This window comes from Rhinolophus ferrumequinum, chromosome 16, assembly GCF_004115265.2.
Source record: "Rhinolophus ferrumequinum isolate MPI-CBG mRhiFer1 chromosome 16, mRhiFer1_v1.p, whole genome shotgun sequence".
Classification (NCBI taxonomy): Eukaryota; Metazoa; Chordata; class Mammalia; order Chiroptera; family Rhinolophidae; genus Rhinolophus; species Rhinolophus ferrumequinum.
Window position 1 is genome coordinate 64,431,846 of NC_046299.1, and position 20,926 is coordinate 64,452,771.

General features: G+C 35.9%; 1 protein-coding gene across 4 annotated transcripts in view; it reads right to left on the reverse strand.

The window, feature by feature from the left end:
- Positions 1 to 20,926, reverse strand: part of PARG (poly(ADP-ribose) glycohydrolase) — a 141,461-nt gene that overhangs the window by 41,423 nt on the left and 79,112 nt on the right. For all 4 annotated transcript variants that reach the window (XM_033130973.1, XM_033130976.1, XM_033130974.1 and 1 more), the window contains 4 exons: positions 14,716 to 14,795; positions 10,244 to 10,304; positions 6,010 to 6,085; positions 481 to 628 (listed from right to left, as the gene is read on the reverse strand). In XM_033130973.1, coding sequence (XP_032986864.1) covers positions 481 to 628; positions 6,010 to 6,085; positions 10,244 to 10,304; positions 14,716 to 14,795 — 365 coding nt within the window. The remainder of the gene's footprint in view (positions 1 to 480; positions 629 to 6,009; positions 6,086 to 10,243; positions 10,305 to 14,715; positions 14,796 to 20,926) is intronic.

The window sequence follows — 20,926 nt, forward strand, 5'->3', positions numbered from 1 at the left end:
CAAGATTAGGAAAATAAAGCTACAATTGACCCTTAAAAACACAGGTTCAAACTGCATAGGTCCACTTATATGTGGACTTTTTCCCAAATACCTGTACTGTTTTTGATCCACATTTGGGAGTCCACAGATGCAAAGGGCTGACCATATGCCTGAGCTACACCTTTATACATAGGGACTTGAGCATCTGTGGTTTTTGGTATCCACAGGGGGTTTTGGAACTAATAGCAAGGGACAACTTCAGTTTTTGGGGAGTCAAAAATTGTATGTGGATTTTTGACTGCATGGCGGGGGGAGTCAGCAGTTCAAGAGTCAACTCTATAACAATTTCAAAAAAAAACAAGTATAAATTAATGAATAAAAATGTTGGGACCAATACCCATGGTAGACAAAAGTTTATCTGGGTGGCCTCTAGTCTTCATGACAGATACTCATTCATAGATGGAGAAAACTACCCCATTGTCCACCTTTTCCCAAACTAACCTGTGATGATAAGACATTCATTGTGATCCAGCACCTCAGTGAAGAGCCGTGAAACAATCAACTCAGGGTTGATCAAAAAGCGAATTTCTTCTTGCACAAGTCCTGCACTGGTTACACCACCTCCAACAAAACGGTTTGCAAAATCCACCTAATTGGGAAAACGTGGCATATTAAATGATGCTCTAAAATACCTAGATACATGATAAAAAAAGTATACTACTTCTAATCTTCCTTCTTTTCCCATATAAATCAATCCCCAAAATAGCAATCTTTTCAGGGAGAAGAGATTGTGGTTGATCGCACTCTTTCCATCTGCAGTTAACAGTTAACATCTCTGCATATTTCTTTGGATCCCAAAACCTTAGAAGGAACCTGGAAAATGGAGCATTTAGACAAAAGACTCAATGTAATTATGTGGGCTTTCGTTTAAAAACCTTATTTATGCTCCAAGGACCACAAAGCAAGGGAGGCTTTATCTGGAAAGGTTTCAAGATAATTTCCCCACTATTCACTACTCAATTTCCATTTATGTATTTCATAGGCTTTAATATAGTTATACCTTTCTTATATAATGCCAATCAAACACTTGTCCTTAAAAAAAAAAAAGAACTGTAAAGTTTTGTACTGATCTTTTTTGGGTAACCTTTTTCTTCTGTGAAAGAATAAAGGGATTGAAATTAAGTCATAAGTAAAATCGCAAACTCTCAACTGCATGAACGTTACAAATAATTTAAAAAAAAAATAAACCTAAGGAAAAAAAATGAAGACAGAAAACCTAGTTTAACAGTAAAGATTCAACTAAACTAGTATTTCCAATTTAGTTTAAAACTGTACATAAGCTTCCGTTGAGTACCAAGATGGGATCCCCAAGCTCCTATTAATAATAATGAGTTATTATAATTATATAATTATAATAATAACACAATCCTCAAGAGAAAGCCAACTTGACCTTCCATCGTTATTTGTTTGTCTTAAACTCACTAAGCACCTTACCAAGCTTCTAACACTATGCTAGGCATTATGGGGCAGTAAGTAAGGAATGGTTTCCAACTTTGCCTTAGATTATTCTATTTGAGGAGTTAGATCACACACATCTACACAACTGTGTACATACATAGTCATACACACCAGAAAACAGACTTTGGTAAGTAATGTAAGAGGGGCTTACATACTGTGTAGGAAAAACACACATCTGGGTCTCCTTTAATTTCACATTGCTATCAAACTCACAACATGTATGACACCAGATGTGTGGATTTTTCCACACATCAAACAATTCTGTGACACCATCTGGGTGCCCTATAATTCAATTCAGTTCTGACCCTATCTACCTGGAGTTAGCATCAGATTCCACAGGCTAAGGGTTCAGTGCCACAAGACTGCCTGACTTGAGATGCCAATTGCAAGTCCCAAGTCATTACCTGTACTTCTGGTTGACTGGCTAATTGGGGTTCCCATGACCCCCTCTTGGGGTTCAATAATTTGTTAGAATAGCTCACATAACTCAGGGTAACACTTACATTTACTGATTTACTTAAAAGGATATAACAGAGGATACAGATGAATCAGCAGATGAAAAGATACACAGGGTAAGGGATGTGGGAAGGGGCACAGGGCTACCAGGCAAGTCACTGTCCCCACGAGTCACTCTCTCAGGACCTCCACATCTTCACCAACCTGGAAGTTCTCTGAATCCTGTGCCTTTGGGATTTTTATGGACGCTATAGCATGTAGGCATGACTGATTATTAACTCAGTCTCCAGTCCCTCTCCTTTTCCCAGAGGATGGGTAGCTGGGTGCAAAGTTCCAAACTTCTAGTTATGGCTTGGTCTTTCTGGTAATCAGTCCCCATCCTGAAGCTCTCCAAAAGCCCTCCAAGAGTTGCCTCCATAGAACAAAAGAAACTTCTATCACCCAGGAAATTCTAAGGGACTTAGGAGCTCTGTGTCAGGAATCAGAGTCAAAGACCAAATATTAGAACAACAGATGCTCCCAGTGCTCTTATCACTTAGAAAATTACCAGGGTTTTAGGAGCTCTGTGCCAAAAACTGGGGGCGTATATAAATATATATAAATATATACATATATATGTATCTATATATGTGTATGTGTGTGTGTGTGTGTGTGTGTGTGTGTATTTCTATTATTTCACATATACTTTCAGTCTATTTTTAAATATGAGATGTCTTAAGAGTTGTCCATGTTCTCTAAGGCAATGATGATATTATATTATCTGAAGCCTATTTTACAAGAGAGTAAAACAAGAATATGAATCTTTTGAGATGGAAAAATATATGTGAAAAGACAGAAATTAATCGAAGGCAAAGTAGTCTTCCTGTACCATAGAAGAATTTAGAAAATACTGAAAATTATGACTGGACAAGTTCTCAAAATAAGTTACCACAGAGAAATAGATATTTGGGTTTATATTCTGGCATACTAAATCAATGCTGAAAAACATAGTAACTCTTTAGCTTATTTAGAAAAATAATTTTGGTTAAACAAATCCATTGATTAGAATCAGTTATCTACTACATAATGAGGTCTTTACGCATTGGGTGATTTATGGCTTAAAATATTCAATTCAACAAATATTGACTGAATCTTGTGTTGGGAACCACGGGACACAAAGATGAGTAAGACATAGTTCCTGGCTTCACAGCATTTACAATCTACATGGGAGTGCGGCACATAAGCAGAATGATAAGATGATTATTAAAGGACTTATTAGTATTTATTTGAAATTGCCCAAATAACACAATTAACTACAATTAGAGCATAGGGAGGAGGACAGGGAGCGTAACAAGAGGATATGTCATTCAATCTGGATTTTGCTGACATTCAGGCTGAGGGAACAGCTGCACAAGGACACAGGAAAAACCGAATGTGAAGTGCTGTCTGAGGAGTGTCGTAGCAGATTCCTCACGCCTCTCAGCAGTGTAGGGTATGTGGAGGGTTACAATTGGTGATGAGGAGGTCTGCGGTCCAGGAAATGTTTCCTTAATTCTGAAGGTTCTGGGAAAGATTCTAGGAGAAAAGTACCAACAAAGAACCTATGTGTTCAGAAGATAATTCAGGCTAGAGTTTAAAGAATGACCTGGAAAAGTATGAAAGTAAAAGCAGAGAGGCTGATTAGGTGACCACGGAATAGTTTATATTAATATAAGCACTACTAGGGTCTCAGAGAGGTCAGTGGGAAAGAGGGTGAAGGAAAGAGAGACCCAGCAAAGAAAGAAAAGGGACAGCACCTGAAAATTGAGAGACTGGCTAAGTATAATGGTATTATAAATACAAATGAGAAGCAAAGGTTTAAGATCAACTAAACTTAATTTTTACCGGAACAAGGTACACAGCCAAAATAGAAAGAAAAGCTCTATCCAACTTATGCAGTACTTGGTAAGGATAAATGAAATACATTCAAGGTGCCACGTTATTGCTCATTCTTTGAATAAAAGGCCAACATTTATTATTTGAAAGGTATGCATAGAAATAAATACACTAAATTCAATCTGCCTCTCAGAGCAGGAGTCTTTTAAAAAAAAATCAAAGTTTCTACTACTTAAAAAAGTTCTTAATAAAAGGCTATTACAGGTGAGAAGCCTGTTGTTCCAGTACATGAAAACAAGCATGTGAGTGCTTCTTTATTTTTAGCCAGTCATTTTTCAACTCACTTTACTTTAAAGTTACTTGTTTAGATTACTCAGCTTCTGAATTATAACTTGATGAAAAGAGAGAAATGATAACACTCCTTAAAGAGGTTTTTGCTGTTACTGCCATTCAACATCATGTAATTTATACACTACACAAGGAGCTTTTTTTATGGCCCTGCAATACAATATTCCCTGACCTCCTGGGAATACATGGCCAAGTAGGGAGAACAATTAATGGAAGCTTTTATGGTATTCTTTTAATCTAGCAAGGCTTCACCCTTCATCTATAATATATTCCAGGGAAGTGGGGGAACCTCAGCCTTGAATGTTGTTAAATAATTCCTTGTTGAATTGTACTGTAACGAAAGGCCAGCAACCCTGTGGTGCTAACGAGCAGTAAGGAACTTTGTTGATTTTATGTGTATTAAGACTCCCTCAGCTAATCAAAGACTTTAATGTAGGAAAGAACATCATCAAGATGGTATTATGGGGAAAAAGTGATGTTCTCTGGAAACAAATTTTAACTGTGTTTCAAAATTATTGTTTTAAATAGAAGAGATAGTACTGATTAAATACACATTTAGAACAATTTTAAGTATAGGACAAGTATTAATTCAGTTATCCTAAGTATTTTTGTTTATGATCTCAATCACTGGGAGGTGATTTAAAACAAAACGGCTTGTCTCTTTGAAGATTTAAATTACAAATATGTCTAAATAAAAGGCAATTCTAAAAAGAATCTGTATCATTAGGCATTTATAGCATCATAAAACTAGCCAAACGCCAATCAGTCTAGCCATTTTACAATAAACATTGTTATTCAAACATAGCAGTCCATTCTCAGTCAAGTGCTTTATTTAGCTTCTGACAGGATATATGTATCAAATAAGGATCTAAGAAGAAAAATCAGACGTTTCCAGTATAAGTGAGATAATGTACAAGATTCTGTCAAAGAAAACTGAGATTATAATGCTCTTATAAAAGGGATAAGAACAAAAATCACTAACATTTTCTCTCTGATGAATGATTTTTTAAAAATCACTATAAAGTAAAAGGAAAACACGTGTTCAGATTAGGTGTTACATCAATTTAAAGGTAGATACACAGGGTGTTATACTTGTTAACTCCTTTTTGAAAATATATATATATATTTTAAGTAAAGGCAATAACAGATTAATAACAAATATTGAGAAATGGGATATTACCTGCTCTAAAACAGGGAAAAGACAGCAAACATAGCTGTTTCACGTGACTAAAATGTTTATATGTTGGAGAAAGGACTTATAAGTTTTATTCATTTATGTATTTATTTACTTATTTATTTTAAGGAGGGTACAGCTCACAGTGGCCCATCGGGAATCAAACTGGCAATCTTGGTCTTATTAGTAGCACCATGCTCTAACCAACTGAGCTAACCGGTCACCTTACCAGTCTTAGACCTCTGCCTCCTAGATCTAAGTAAGGTTGGTGGCAGAAAAACATCTCAAGATGGTCATCATTTAGGGCAGAGCAAGAACCTTTAAAGAAAAAGAACAAGACTGTCAGGTGACAGCTTGTTGAGCCCATACCCTGGGAACTTCCTCCACTGTCAATCTACACTCGGTGTCTGAACCAAGAGGCCTGATGCTGTCCAGATCTTGGGACTTTCTGTCAAAGGCTTTTTAAAGAGGCACATGTAAGAAACAGAGAACATACACTGGCAAGTAACAATATTACCAAGACTGTCAAGATGATCTGTTTGGTGTTTTCCTCCGTTCTGCTATCATGCTTCTTTGCATTACATCAGCTTAGGAGATAAATAAACAGCTTTTCAAATCCCCTTTGCTGTCAGAAGCCTGACAAGGGAAGGTCCCAAGCACACGCATGCCGCTGTGCCTACCTGGAGCATGCCTTGGCCACTTCCTTCTATGGTACCTTCGTAAGTGACATGTAGTCGAGTCAGGGGGTTTTCACACCTACAATTGAAAAACATATTCCCTTATTTATTTTTTTAATGACAGGTATTTCACAACAGAAAACACAGATTAGCTATGAAAGAAAAATTGAAACCACACCAAATCTCAAAAGCCAGAAACAGATTCTTACTGTTAACATTCTTGGTGTAGACTGCCAAACATTTTCTTATTCAAATACATAAGTATACATATTTAAATTAAAATGAGGTAATATACTGTTTAGAAACCCGTTTTTCACCTACAAAATATCAGTTTCTCCTCTTTAAGAGTTGAAAAACTTCTCAAAATATAAAATAAATTAAGAGCTATACATTTTTATTATTATGCTAGAGTTGGCAACCTAAGATAAAATATAGAAAAATTTGACAATAAGTCATGTATGATTCTCAAAAGTGCTCTATTTTCACTAGTTTGATAATAGTGTGTATGTATGGGGGATGTCTTGATGAAAATACATGCCACAGAAATTCTGATCTATGGTGTTTTTATATTAATAAAATTGACAGATGAACCTAGTATCTGTAAGTCACAATTATTTTCTTTCATTTTCATAAACCACGGTCACCTTAGTATAAGGTGTTTATGGAGTTCAGGACACTCTACCCCAAAATATAGCATTTTGGCACTCTGAATATTTAAAGCTGAAGAAGTCTGAGAAAATGGCAGAAGCAGGAAGGTCACTCGGGCCTCCCGCCCCTTCTTTCCTGGAACAGGCCCCAGTACCCTCTGTGAGAGGTGCCCTCCCTGTTCCCAGAGGAAAGGAGCATCCTTATCTTAGAAGACAATGGGATCCCAAGAAGAATCCTAGCAAACAGGCCATGCTGTTTCCCCAGTTCACTACAATTACTCCGTACTCCTTAACCCATCCTATTCCTTCATGGCTATCTACTCGTCATCAAACATAGCATAAAAGTACAGAGGGTATGTCTTTGAGCCTTCATTTCCTTATGAAGGCTCCCATGTCATGTAAAACTTACATCAAATAAATGTGTATTCTTTGTTTCTGTGAATCTTTGTCACTTTAATTTTCAGACCTAGCCAGAGACCCTAAGAGAGTCTGGCTTACAGTATATTAAAAAAAAATTCAATTTTATTAATAGCATTTGATGATGGTATTTTTCCTTAGTACACTTTTCCCCGACTATTTGTTGAACAAAAAATATAAATTATAATAGAATGTAACAGATGAGATCCAAACCCCTAACTTATATGGGTAGCATTAATTTTGGGGGGAGAGGGAAATTACATACTTTTTAAAACAATTATATACTTTTAAAAACAACTTAGCTGGGGAAGCACTATTTACTTACTGGGATTTGCTTTCTTCCTGGTTTCGATGAGTCCAAATACATTTCTGGCTAAGCTTCAGTCCAACAGACTGATAACCTTAAAGTCAGAAGGTGATTCACTACAGGTTCTAAGAGCTTCCTTTACATGAACTCCTGTAATCCTCACAACAGCCCCATCACCACCTCTTTTTACAGAGGAAAACAAAACACAGAAAGCAGTTAAGTAACCTGCAGAAGGCTAGTCAATGAAGCAATAAAGACTTGAAAATATCTTTACTTGAAAAAAATATGCTATACTTTTAAAAAAATTACTTTCCAAATCTCTTATAGAAAATAGTATCATAAGATTGTTTTTTTTAACTCTTGTTTTGGGGGAGGGGGTCTTATTTTCCTAGCCATTTTATTCCAAAGGAGAACACCTGTGAGGATACTACTGAAAAGATAAAGAACCATGATCCAGAAATCTCTGGTTTGGCATTCAGGACTTCAAAACAGAAATCTCAACTGTCCTCAACGATTCTCTACCACTGAAGTTGTCAACAGTTCTCAATAAAATTACAAAACTGCTAGAAACTGGGGTTTTTTGTTTGTTTGGTTTTTTAAAGCATTCTCCAAATTCCCGAGAAGTTTCTCCTTCTGGCCCCAGCAAATCCTCCATTCCACTGCCCCAGGAATCAAGGACATAGCCTCTGGGGCTCTCTGTGATTAACTAAGCCTGACTGAGGTATTTACTGATAATCACAGGCTAACTATAACAAGCCCAAAGCTTGGAAGTCAGAAAAGCCTCTAACTTCCCGGCACCCGTTCATCCCCTTGCTCTTGGGAACATCGCTCATCTCTTCTTCATCCTCCCTCTTTAAGTGAATGCATGTTTCTGGTTCAGTAGAGTCTGGGAGATTGATTTTAATTACATTCGCCAACTCACTTATGAAGCAGCTAAAACAAAACAGAGGTCAAAAAATTCTTTTTAAAGTTAGAAAGGTTACCAGTTAAATGCTGCGTATCAAAGTTAAGGGGAAAATCTAGATTTTACTTAGGGGCAAAGTTATCTCACTGACACAACAGCCTCCAAGAAGTCTGCATTTTGACCTATCCCTTCTCTCCCAGATGGTAATACACAAATGAGTGTCCTTGCACATTAATGCCAAACGCAGAGCACAGATTGTGAGCTAAATGAAAAACAAGCCCCCTGAATGGTCTGTGAAGTCTACACCAAAGTGACGTGAACAAAACATCTGTGTTCCTATCAGAGACTAACAGAAAAGCTAAGGAAAGCACTGCTCTGCACTCCGGTCTGCGCAGGTAACATAGCAGATTGTTACTTTTAATTCTAGGTACCACATTTGAAGAAGGACCAATGCCCTGGGGTATGTAAAGAACAAAGATAAAGGGTTTAGAATTACTATTATATATGCAAAAGAATAAATGAGTAATTTTAGTATGTACCCGTGTGCATTGTTAGAGGTGGAGTGAGTTAAGAAAGCATTAAGGTGCATGAAAGAGGGTTGAATGTTACAGAAAATTAAATTTACTTATTGTAGCTCCAAAAGGAAGAACCAAGTATGGGGGGTGGCGGGGAGGATAATTGGGAAAACAGACTTTTTTAGTGAATGAAAGTATTAGATAATAATAATATTAGATAATAGATATTATAATAATAATATCTATTATCTAATAACTTAGATAGTAATATAAAAATTCACTGAGGTGAAATAATTTCCCATTATGGAAGCTGTCTAGTCTCTCATCGGTATTATAGAATTGATTGCTCTTTAGTAGGCAGCTGGGCCAGAGGACTTCCTGGGGTCCCTTTCATCTCTAACATGCCATTACTCCAAAATGCTGTACATGTTCTTGTCCTTTCTGGCTCAATTTTGTTTCTGTTTTTTTCTCCCTTCAGGTTGTTGAATCTTTTATCCACTTCCCTGTATTAATAATCACCTCAGACATGCAGTCAGCCTCCTAAAGTTTTTTCTTTCACCTCACAAATAAACATCTTTGATGAATGAAAAACCATGGGAAAGCTACCTAAGCCTTCTAAGTTAATGCCCTTAAGAGTGAGGCCCTTTCATCACTAATTCCAAACAAAACAATTACAAACTACAATAAAATTATCAGAAAGTGAAAATGAAAGGCAGTGAATGCACACCCAAAATATGCACTAAGTATGTCTGATCACGTCTTTACGTGCATTGAAAAAGTCGATCCATTCTTTTTTAATGCTTTGGGAATGTGTTCTAGATTAGGAAATGTGTTAACTATTTCAGGGCACTGAGAAATCTGAATGAACTCAGATTGGTTATTATTCTCCTCAGTATTTGCAGATAAGAATAAGGAAAAAAAAACACTGTAAATTAGCAATGTCCACAAAATCTGCCAGTAGTACATACGGACAGCCAAACTTCAAAATTCTTGTCCCTCAGACAAATTGTAGGTAATTACTATTTACATGTTAGTTTATTTAAAACAACAACAACAACAACAAAAACTTTTCATAATCTTGTCTTCCAGGAAGAAATGTCAGAAAACACAAACACTAACCAAAAAAGGAGGGTAAGGAAGAACATTAAATATTGGTATTCCAGTTAATTAATGTCTTCACACACAAAACTCCTTAGTTCTAAATAGGACTTTGTTTTGGAAGACAAAACTAAGCAGAAGAGTAGAAGTCAAAGAGCTGCAAACTTTGATTCAAAAGGCACGACCTTTCTAAACAACGCGAGCTATCACTTTGGAGAAGAAACTCCCTAGGACTAGGGCAAGTAAGAGGCTGGAAAACCGTTTTTCCAGGGGCTGTAAAATAAAACCCTCTCACAGTAAAAGAAACCTTCTAATTCTAAGATTCCAGGATTATTTTTATCATTATTACCTTTCCCACTCTGGAAAATCTTCAAGACTCTGTCTTGTAAATGTCACCAATCCAGTAGGTTCTACAAAAACAATAAAAGAAAAAAACACACCCCAAATAAGTTTTTATTTTGAATAGGTTTTACACATACACATAAATGTTGTTAGATTTATATATATATACTTATATATGTATAAATATTTTTATAGTTAGACCGTTCTTTTACTGAACACATATATATGTTCTCTCTATATATGAACATATATATACGTTCATATATATGTATATGTATACATATATATACACATATGTGTGTGTGTGTGTGTGTGTGTGTGTGTGTGTGTATGTTCAGTAAAAGAACGGTCTAACAATGGCTATAAACTAATCAGGAAATACCAAGTGTGGTGTTGTAATACAACAGAAGACTGATTTAAAATATTATCCTTACAGTAGGAACTCTTTTTATAAAATAGTTAAGCCCTCCCTAAAACACAGAACTATACAAACAACAGCACAACAATAGGACGATCTGAGCGCTTGTACTTTTAGTGACATTTTCTAAACTGCATAAACTTTTAAGAAATAATTGGGGAAAAAAGGTGCATAACAGGTGTAGCGTATACAAAAAAGACAAAACTGAATTTTCATCTGTGGACTCCTCAAAGAAAAACCTTAACCCTACACCTAAAACCTGGTGAATGTACACTTATTTATTTGTTTTATAATGAAATAAAGTGTTTAGGATTAAAAAGGAAAATTGTTGGCATGTCTTTGGAGATGACACAGCCAAATCCAGGGCTCAGACGATATGCAATTACTCTGCTCATGAGGCTCCTTAGCCGGAAGGAGGAATTACTTTGAGAAGACAGATGACACAGTTTTCAGGGAGCAATAGATATGAGGAGCAAAACGCAGTAAATTTTAGAGAATAAGATTCTTTTTTGTTAGGTTTACTTTTTTAAAATTTTTTAACTAGTGGGAAAAGCAACAAATAAATCAGCTGGCCAAAAGTAATTTGTTTGACTCAAATCAAAGAACAAACTAAAAATGCCAGGCCATTTCCATTTTCTTTTGTTTAAAAAGAAAAAACAAGCTCTTAAGCAAAGAGAAATATGTCAGGAACTATTACAGATAACAGTGGTAGAGTCCCAATGAAAACTAAGCATCATTTCATGCCTTTAGATGATGCCACACTTCTCTATTTTCATTCACAAGCTGTAATAACTCAAAAAGTATAGGGAATAGTTGTCTTAGAAAACAGTTTTGTTAACAGGAGTTATAAAATATTCCTTAGATATCCAGCTTTCTTTAAGGCAAGTAGATAGCATATTTAAAACTCACAAGTAAGAGGTCAAACACTACAAAAGAAATTCTATTACCGTGTTTCTCCGAAAATAAGACCTAGCTGGACAATCAGCTCTAATGCATCTTTTGGAGCAAAAATTAATACATAATATATATAATATAATATATATTATAGAAGATCGGGTCTTCTATAATATAATGTAAGACCGGGTTTTCTGTAAGACCCGGTCTTATTAATTTTTGCTTCAAAAGATGCATCAGAGCTGATCGTCCAGCTAGGTCTTATTTTCGGGGAAACACGGTAATAGGAAACTAATGTCAGTATCACTGTTCCGTAACTTAGCAGAAAAATAAGAACATTAAATGTCCTTCACATACACGAGGAGAGACCAAAAGAAATTCACAGATGAACACTGCTGGCAAAGCAAGAGTAAAGGCAGACACCATGGCTCTTTAGATACAATTAATTACAAAAATACCTTGACAACATGCCTATCACCTTTCTTCCATAAAAAGGTACTTTTCATGCCAGAATAGGTTACTTTGGTTATCTAATATTTCCCTTAATAAATCACAATATATACTGCATATGAATCATCAATTTTTAAATACTCCATCTACAAGATACTTTATCTATTATTTTATTTAGATCTGTACACTAAGGGTACAGATCTTTGGTGTACCAGCTTTGTAAGAGAGGTCGACTATAATTCCCCATCCTGAGTGTTATTTTTATTTATATATTATTTTATTTCTGAAAATAATTTAATTCAGAAAGCTCTTTAAAATCTTTCAGTCTCAAGATCCTCATTACAAATATAAAATGTTGACATTTGACACTACAGAAGTTGGTCCTGATGGAGATATTTTATCAGTTCTAAAAGCACATTTTTTCATGTATTAAATTTCTGAAAGTGGGATACATCTTTCATCATCAAAGGTACCTCGCCATTGCTGTGAGTCTAATTGAAGTCAAATTTCCCAGAGAAGATGTGCATCTGCTACCGCTCTCCTAGAGCACCACTGACCGGAGATCAATTGGAAGTAAATCCTCTGTTGCAGACTTTGGTGGATCACACCGGTGACATGACGTCAGACCCCAAACTTGGGCCCTCTGGTTCAAATTGGCAGGGGAGACTCTTTTGTCCTCTCTCTACCCAGTTCCAAGGTTGACAGTTGCAGTCTGCTGCTTGTCCCTTTTCTGCAAGGCCAGGTTAATTTCTCATTTATCCTGATACTAAGGGTACAGATCTTTGGTGTACCAGCTTTGTAAGAGAGGTCGACTATGATTCCCCATCCTGAGTGTTTTTCCCTTCTTAGTGGTACAAACTTAGTGGCACTTCCTACCATCTATGATGTCCTAGATTTGGTGAAATATATGGTACTTTTAATACATTTCTAGTTTCTATTCAGTAGACTCCAGACTTTTTTTTTTTTCATTTTTAAGTAACATTTATCGCTATATTTTTGAAGACGGCATCAATACATGCTCATTTAGGGTAGAGTATTTAGAAAATACCGATAAATGAAAAGAATAATAAAGAAGTCAGCTATAATCTCTGAACTAAGGAATAAATGCTGTTAGAATTTCTGATCAGACTCCAGAACTTCTATGTTAAGTAATCATTAAATTGCAAACCTCTTTTATTCCACTTAGTATTTCCTCCTTAAGTCTGTAGCTTTACATCCTGAAAACCTACAGCATGTTTCACTACATTTCTACAAAGAACTAAATCACAATGTATAGTGAAAAAGCCAGGAAACAAAATGTCTACTCACAATTTATTTTTTGAGTATGACTAATTCCTAACACTTATAATGGTTTATAAATTTCTAGTTGAAAAAACAAACTTTCACCTTTTTCCTCAAATTATTTAAAATCTTAAAATGCAGAAAGGGAATATTATCCTTTAGAGAAGATATACATGATCTGACTCCAAGGACAGAAAACTAAACTCTAGATTACGTAGGTATAATAATGGAATTCATTCTATTTAGATTTAGAATAGCAAAAAATGTACTCATTTTTATAATGAATCATTACAACTTCTAATTTGGTTTAATGTCCTCAAACAAGCCCTCATTTTCCTTAATATTTCATTCAGTACAGAACAAAAAACTAAAAATTGAGAAGCTAAGAAATAAACAATCCTCTATTAAAGAAGCATATAGTTTTCCCCCTTAAATTTAAAAATTTGGATAATAATTGATTTCTTTCAAAAAATGTGAACAATGTCCAATAGCAATACATTCAAGGGGGAAAAATGCCAAGTGCACTATAAGTGAGATCACTTACTAAAGCAAGGATATGAGAATAATGACCTTAAAATGAATGATTCAGGGATGTGAAGATAATTCCACAAACTGGACGACCAGAACTGCAAAGAACTCACTTCAGTTGACCAGACCTGACTTAGCAAAAGCACTTTTGAGATGTTCTGGCTTTCTACATAACTGACTTGCAGGAAAGGCCACCCATTATTAATAGCTAACGTTTATTAAGCATGTAACTTCTCATTTAATATTTACAGCTATCCTATGAGGTTATTATCATTATTCTTTTATTTTACAGATGAGGAAACTGAGACTTAGAGATGCTAAGAAACTTATCTGTGACAACCCAGTTCCTAGGATAAGAGAGGCACTACCAATCTAGAATTAGCTGTCACTACGAGCCTTGGTTAGACATTCACCACCACTGCCTCAGGTATTACAATTAGCCTCTGGGAAAACAAGATGGTGGAGGTCCAACACTGGAAAACAGACATGCGTACACTGTTTTATAAGAATTCTACAAAGGGTTTAAAGGGGGCACAAAAGAGAGGGAAGACAACAAATTGGTTGACCTCTACAAATAAACTGATTGTAATAGTCAATGCTTCTTTAAGTAAAGAACACCCAAAATGTATTTTCTGGTCAATATACTTTCCTTTAAAAGTATTAATTTGCTATTTTTATTCCATGAAGATCCATCAGGGTATGTTACGCTGGCCTAATTCCAGAGTATATAAAACCGACACAAGCTCATAGCACACAGTTATGTATATACCCAACATATGCATAAAATCTAGATTATAATATTGAATTATTTGGTTTGGAAAGGAAGGTGTACTTTGAACACAAAATGTTCTTGATCTGAACTGTCCCCATCAGTGATAAAAAATTAAAGTAAGAATGAAAGGAATTACTTTTCTCTGTGACTCTTCTAAAGTAGCAGAAGAGCGTTTTAAGTTTCTCTGGTTTCCTTGATGAACGTCCTTCAAACAACCTGAAAGAGACCAAAAATAGAGTGAAGGATAATTTAAAATGCTTTAATGATTCACAAAAAAATAAATCTATATTGCTACCAAGTAATAAAAAAAGGAATTCTCCCAGGAGACAATTGTGTAATGACCGAGAACTGGAAACTGTCTGGATTCAGATGGCATTCAGAGAGCACTGAAACCAGCAAGGACCAGGCTTCTTAAAAGTTGTTCAAGTCAGATGGTACTCTCTAACAATCATGTCTCTCCAATCCATCTTCCTCCTGGGAGAAGGCACAATCTGGTCCCCCAAAGTCAATTAGGCCAGTGAGTTAATACTCCATCATTTTCCCATGGCAAATATTATTTATAATTCAAAATATTACTAGGTAGTTAAATGATTGAACAAAAATGGTATCTGAAAAAAATTCACATGATTGTTTATGTTGGGGGGGCGAAAGGGAGGCAACAATGACAGCGACAACGAAAGCGGACATGACAAGATGTTGGGGGGGGGGCGGCCAATCCTTGGTAATTAAACCAATACACTCTCTGTATGGCAGTGCCTACCCTATGTCATCTAGTTGCCAGCAACCGGGACTTGCACGACTTAATTCAGTTTTCTTTGAAATGACGTGGCATTGTGATTGGTAACATGTAATGCAATTTATCCCGAGGAAAGAAAAGCAGAGCTTTGAAAGCATATCAAAGCAAGTAGTTCTCTAAAAGATTTCAAACACAAAAGCATGCTTTTAGGCAAAACAGCTAGCTTCCCAAAGGCATTTAAAAATTACAGAGAAAGTCTGTGGCTATAAATGATGAGGTATGATTCATCTGCCTCCAGCCATCACCCTGGCTTTAAAACCTGAAACCCTTCTAAAAGTTCACTTTAGTAAATGCCAAAATGCGTAAAAATTTTCATGATTAGAAAAGCAAGCTTATGTAACTATGCAGGGAGGAAGAAGTTAATTCCATGAGAAAATCCTATTAAGCAAGTGAAATGAATTAGGAAAAGGGAAGGAAATGCAGATTTCAAATGACCCTGTTCTCAGTGATCTGAAATTCTGAGAAAACAATTTATCTGAATACTTATTTCCTGAAAAGAATACTAATGTCCGAAAACATTTTAACCAAATCTACAATCTATTTAATTCTTAAAAATAGTTTAAGAGTGCCTGTATGATAATTTTCACTCATCTAATAGAACTTATTCTTCTAAAATGTTTATTACAAATACTCTTAAAAATCTAACTGCCTGTCAAAAGAAATTATCTTTGAAAAAGCAGGTTTCAGCTTGGTTTCTTCTGAAATATGTCAACCAAAACAGAGTTTGTTTAAATCAAAGTGATAGTCAAAATGAAGAAGCCACTTGGCAGTTTAATTAAACATCCTGTATGAAATAAATATGATTTACTAAATGAACACCTTGGGATCCATTACAAAATCCCTTTCTAGGTTTACTACTTAGTAGAGGGAAGCAGTATGAATACATGTAAAGACAGCCATACCACCTTTTCCTAGAGATGAATCGATGTACCACACAATTCAAATAAGGGGGAAAAGTTCCTCTTACACAGAACTGTTGCAGTGAGGAGAAAATGGCTGCTGCCCTTAAAAAAGTTTCCCCAAACACAAAAATTGTCCCTAGCTTCTACATGTGGTCAGCTGTGTATAAAATCACATAAAAGTTCACATATTTCATAACCATGAACACAAATTATTCATCTTAGGAGCCTTAGGACTGTAGATTTATTACCTACTGATACGGACTTTCCTGGAAGATTATGTGGCTGTTATGAGCACCAGTGTTTACTTTGCCGGTCCCAACCTTAGAGGTACAAATGAAGCAAAATCTCAACATATTCTGTTTCTTCATTGCTCCAAAGCCTAATTTCAAATCACTATGTAACCAAATATGCTTCCCCATCTTCCCGATGGAGCAGGGAAGTGTGTGTGGGGTGGATGTAGGGAGGGAAGGGGAAGGTGGAGAGAAAGTCAGGGAATACGAAGCAGGTTTAAAACCTTTGTGCCAATTCTCAGACTTGGCTGCTGTGAAATTTTATAAGTACATATTATGTATAGCCACCCAAATAAAATAAATCATCCTGTAAAGAAAACAAGTGAAAAATAACATAAAAACACCAGCAAACAGCATGAGTGAAAGTCATCGTAAGAGTGATGTATTATCCGAGGGACAGCTTTTGAGAGGGAGGAAGAAGAAGACAAAGGAACTGAGGATGGAGCTGGAGAAAGAGAGAAAGATAGAGCAGGGAAAATAGAGAAGAAAGAGATTGACAGAAATGGGGCTGGAGTCAGAGGGCGGGCATGAGAGACATAAACTCACACAGAAAAAAAAAAACATTCAGACAAAGACTGGAAGAGAGAAAGGAGAATAAGAGAATGGGGTCTTCTCATAATAATCAAGCACCATCTGATGTTTTCACTTCTCAACAATTTTTTTTTTAATTTAGATTTTCAGGTCCTAAATATGCATATTTGAAGGCATATTTTGAGCCAGCAGGCGTGTATGTAAACATGAACATAAACTAGGCCATATTAACCCCTTTGCATGTAGGGAATACATTTTGGCATTTAAATGAATGATAATTTAATTAATTAAAGATTATTAAAGAAAGCAAACAGGAAAAGCTAGTCAAGCAAACTGACTTTTGTTCTAAACAAAACTTTTTATTTTCAAGGGAATAACTCAATCGAGGGTCAGATATTTATTAACTGGTGTTTTTCTTTCCATACAAATAAAGAGAAACATAGTTTATAGAGTCTTTCCCTGAATGGCATATTGATAACATTACTGGAATTGGATTCTAGACACACACACACCCCCATGTGATTTCAAGTTAAGGATTAATCCCATTAGTATACAGTAAATCAAACCCACAGCACTATAACCTCCACTTTAAAATGGAAGCAAATGATAACCCGGAACCCAGCCAGAAAGTCATTCTTGGCTCTTCTGTGAAGCGCGCTCTGCCATATGGCCCCAGCAGCATTTCAATCCAGGCAGAGGCAGATGTAAGCGGATCCTGGGCTGACCACTGCTGCATCCCACAATTAATCTCTGACCATCAGTTTCTACACAATCTTAGAAGCATCAATGCTAATGACATTGGAGGCCTTTCTATGAATGTTTAAGTCCTTCAAGGCAAGCAGGGGAAAAGGTCAACGGTATTTAACATAACTAAGCAGGGCTGGAAGAACACAACAATAAATTTTAAAAGACTTATTCAATTTATTGACGTCAGCCTCCCACCACATACTCTCAACCATTTTTCTTATTCAATCAACTAGCTAGTCATACCTCTTCTGAGATTAAATACACACACACACACCCAACTGCCAGAAAACTATAATCATAAATAGCAACTATGCAAAAAAGAAAACACAACAACAAAACACTCTATAATAATCAGCTTGCCAAATGGCTCATCAAATTAGGTACTTGATCCTTCATAACCCACGTAAAAAAGGGGGAACTTTTGGTTGTTTTCCATTTCTGGAGTGCACTCAAGAGCAACTGAGAGGAAGCGAGACAGAATGAAAGATCACTGAGTTTGAACAGAAGACGGTCTTCAAGTCCCAGTTCTGCTGAGAAGTCATTTACTCATGCTGAACTACTAGTATAGATGCTTCCCCACCTAGAAATTTCCACAGAGAATCAAAGCGAACTGTCAACACACTGCATCAATGATTACATATACGAGTAGTCGTCGCTGTTCCTGCTGGCGCTAGTTCAGGTTTATTAAAACACATACCACCTCAGTGAGAGGCAGGTACAGACATGCTGGCTGCTGAGGGGTCCCTACAACCACAGGCTTTTCCTGACTTCATTCATTTTCAGTGTTCTAGTGACCAAAAAACATCATCAGCCAGAAAGACACAGTACACCTGGTTTCAAGTCGTCAACAGACCTACTTAAACTCCTATTTGGTGAAAATACTCCTGGGATACTGTGTGTTTAAATCCCACATGGTCACTCTGGACTCTTGAGTGGCTATGGTTCATTTTACAGATCAAGAATTATTTCTAATACTTCTAATTTCTGACTAGTTATGAGATAAGAAGTATTAATACAGTTCATTGACAGGGAGGCTATAGAGTAGAATGATTATGGGACAGAGCTTCTAGAGGTCTATATCCTCCTGAGTTTGCATCCTGATTATACCAGTTAACTTGGGGAAGTAAATGACCCTCTCTAAGCCTCCATCTCCTTGTATGAAAAAATGAGAAAAACAACAATACCTAATTGATAAGATTAATATGAGGATTAAATAAAAAAAAATAGCACAGTGATTGGTACATGGCAAGTGTTTAAGAAATAGTAAGTATTATGAAGAGATATTCTCATACAAAAAAAAATTCAATGCTTCGCAGGTTGTTAAGCAGACTTGAACTTGTGCATAATGCCCAGAAGAAAAACATACTCATTTACATAAAATGCTTACACTGTTCTAATCCATATTCCCTTCATTAAGGAAAGTAGCTCAGCCTCTTTTCCCATCAAGCCTAGCATGCTGACACTCAGAGCTAATCAGCTCAGTCTTCAGGATAAGTGACCATGAACAATGAAAAAGATAAAGATGCTGTTGCCCAGAAGCCCCAGCATTCCTGTCAGAAGTTTAGCTGAAAACCAAACACGCTTTAAAATTAAAATTAATATAAATTCTGGTCATTGGTGGCAGGAAATGGGAAGTTACAGAAGTCAAGCTTCCCAGGACTTGACTTCTCTCTACCTGTCAGTCATCCCAAATCCGTGGTCCATTTTTGTGTTGAGAGAAGACGGCTGTCAGTGCTGCAGATGGCCAGCCCTCAGAGGGCCCTGCGTACTTGTGTTTCTTTTACATGCTGAACGGAAAAGTTAGGGTGAAAGTGAGGTAATGATATTGTGTCTATGGGGCTATACTTAGGAAGGAAGAAGCCACCCACACTAGCTTTGGGAAAGTAAAAAATCTGTGCGATCCTACCCTCAAAATCAAATTACAAAAATCGTCCAGTCTTTTTATTAACTTTTGTCTTCTGCTCCATTTCTAATGATTGACTTGTTTCTCCTCTTAAGTAACTATTTTTCTCTGATTATAAAAGTAATATATGCACATTATAAAGAGTGTGAAAATATAGAAAAGGATAAAGTAACTGTGTTAAACGTTTTTATCTCACCACCCAATGGTAACCATATTCTGATCCATTTTATTGTTGGTCCATTTCTTTGCTCATACATCTATGTGCACAGATGTGAACACAGGACTGTATTAAAAGATACAGATATTTTTAATATAATTGAGATCATATTCCATTTATAATTTTTATTTGGATTGCTGATTTTAATCATTCTTAACCTTCTGCTCCCTTTCTTGTGCTTTTTCTTGTTTTATTGGTGAGGAATGTGTATTTAGTTATGCATAGAGAGCCTTAAGCTTTTCTGAGGAAAGGGCTATAAACACTTAACCAAGATATAGGACTAAAGTTATCTGTGAAGAGTTTGAATTCTTAGTGGGTGAAACTTAATGTCTGGAATTTGCTTTATAATATTCTAGAAAAAAAAATGTGGGGTTGGATAGGTAAAAAAAGTACAAAAAATACTGTTAAGTATTGAATTTGGGTGATTAAAATACGGGCTTACTATACTGTTATATTTATTTTACTATGAAAACAGCCATTAATGAAGTTTATAAACATAATTTTGTAGGGAAGAGACTTTCTGATACAACCTTAGTAAGAGAACACACAGCTCTTATCAAAAAAATAATTTAAAAAGTCTACAATTAAATCAAAGAATCAATCTCCTGAGAAAGTCTGTACCTAAGACAGCAAAGGATTCCCTTAGGGACCATCAAGATACGCGCACTAGCTAACTACTCATTCCACAGAAACAATTTGTAAGTGGCCATTGCAACATTAATTTTAAAGCATTAGTAATCACACCTACTTCATACCAAAACCAAATACTAGGTGGAAAAACCCTAGAACCACTGGGATTGTTTTCAGAATTTTGGATAGAAATTTTATAATTTACAGTATCTCTGCAGATCCTGGCACTGATCTATCACTTATTCCAAGAAAACAGAAAGGCTACTCACTGTTTGTAGAATCCTTACTATTAATATTACCAATACTCTTTGTGGAAACAGATAATTATATT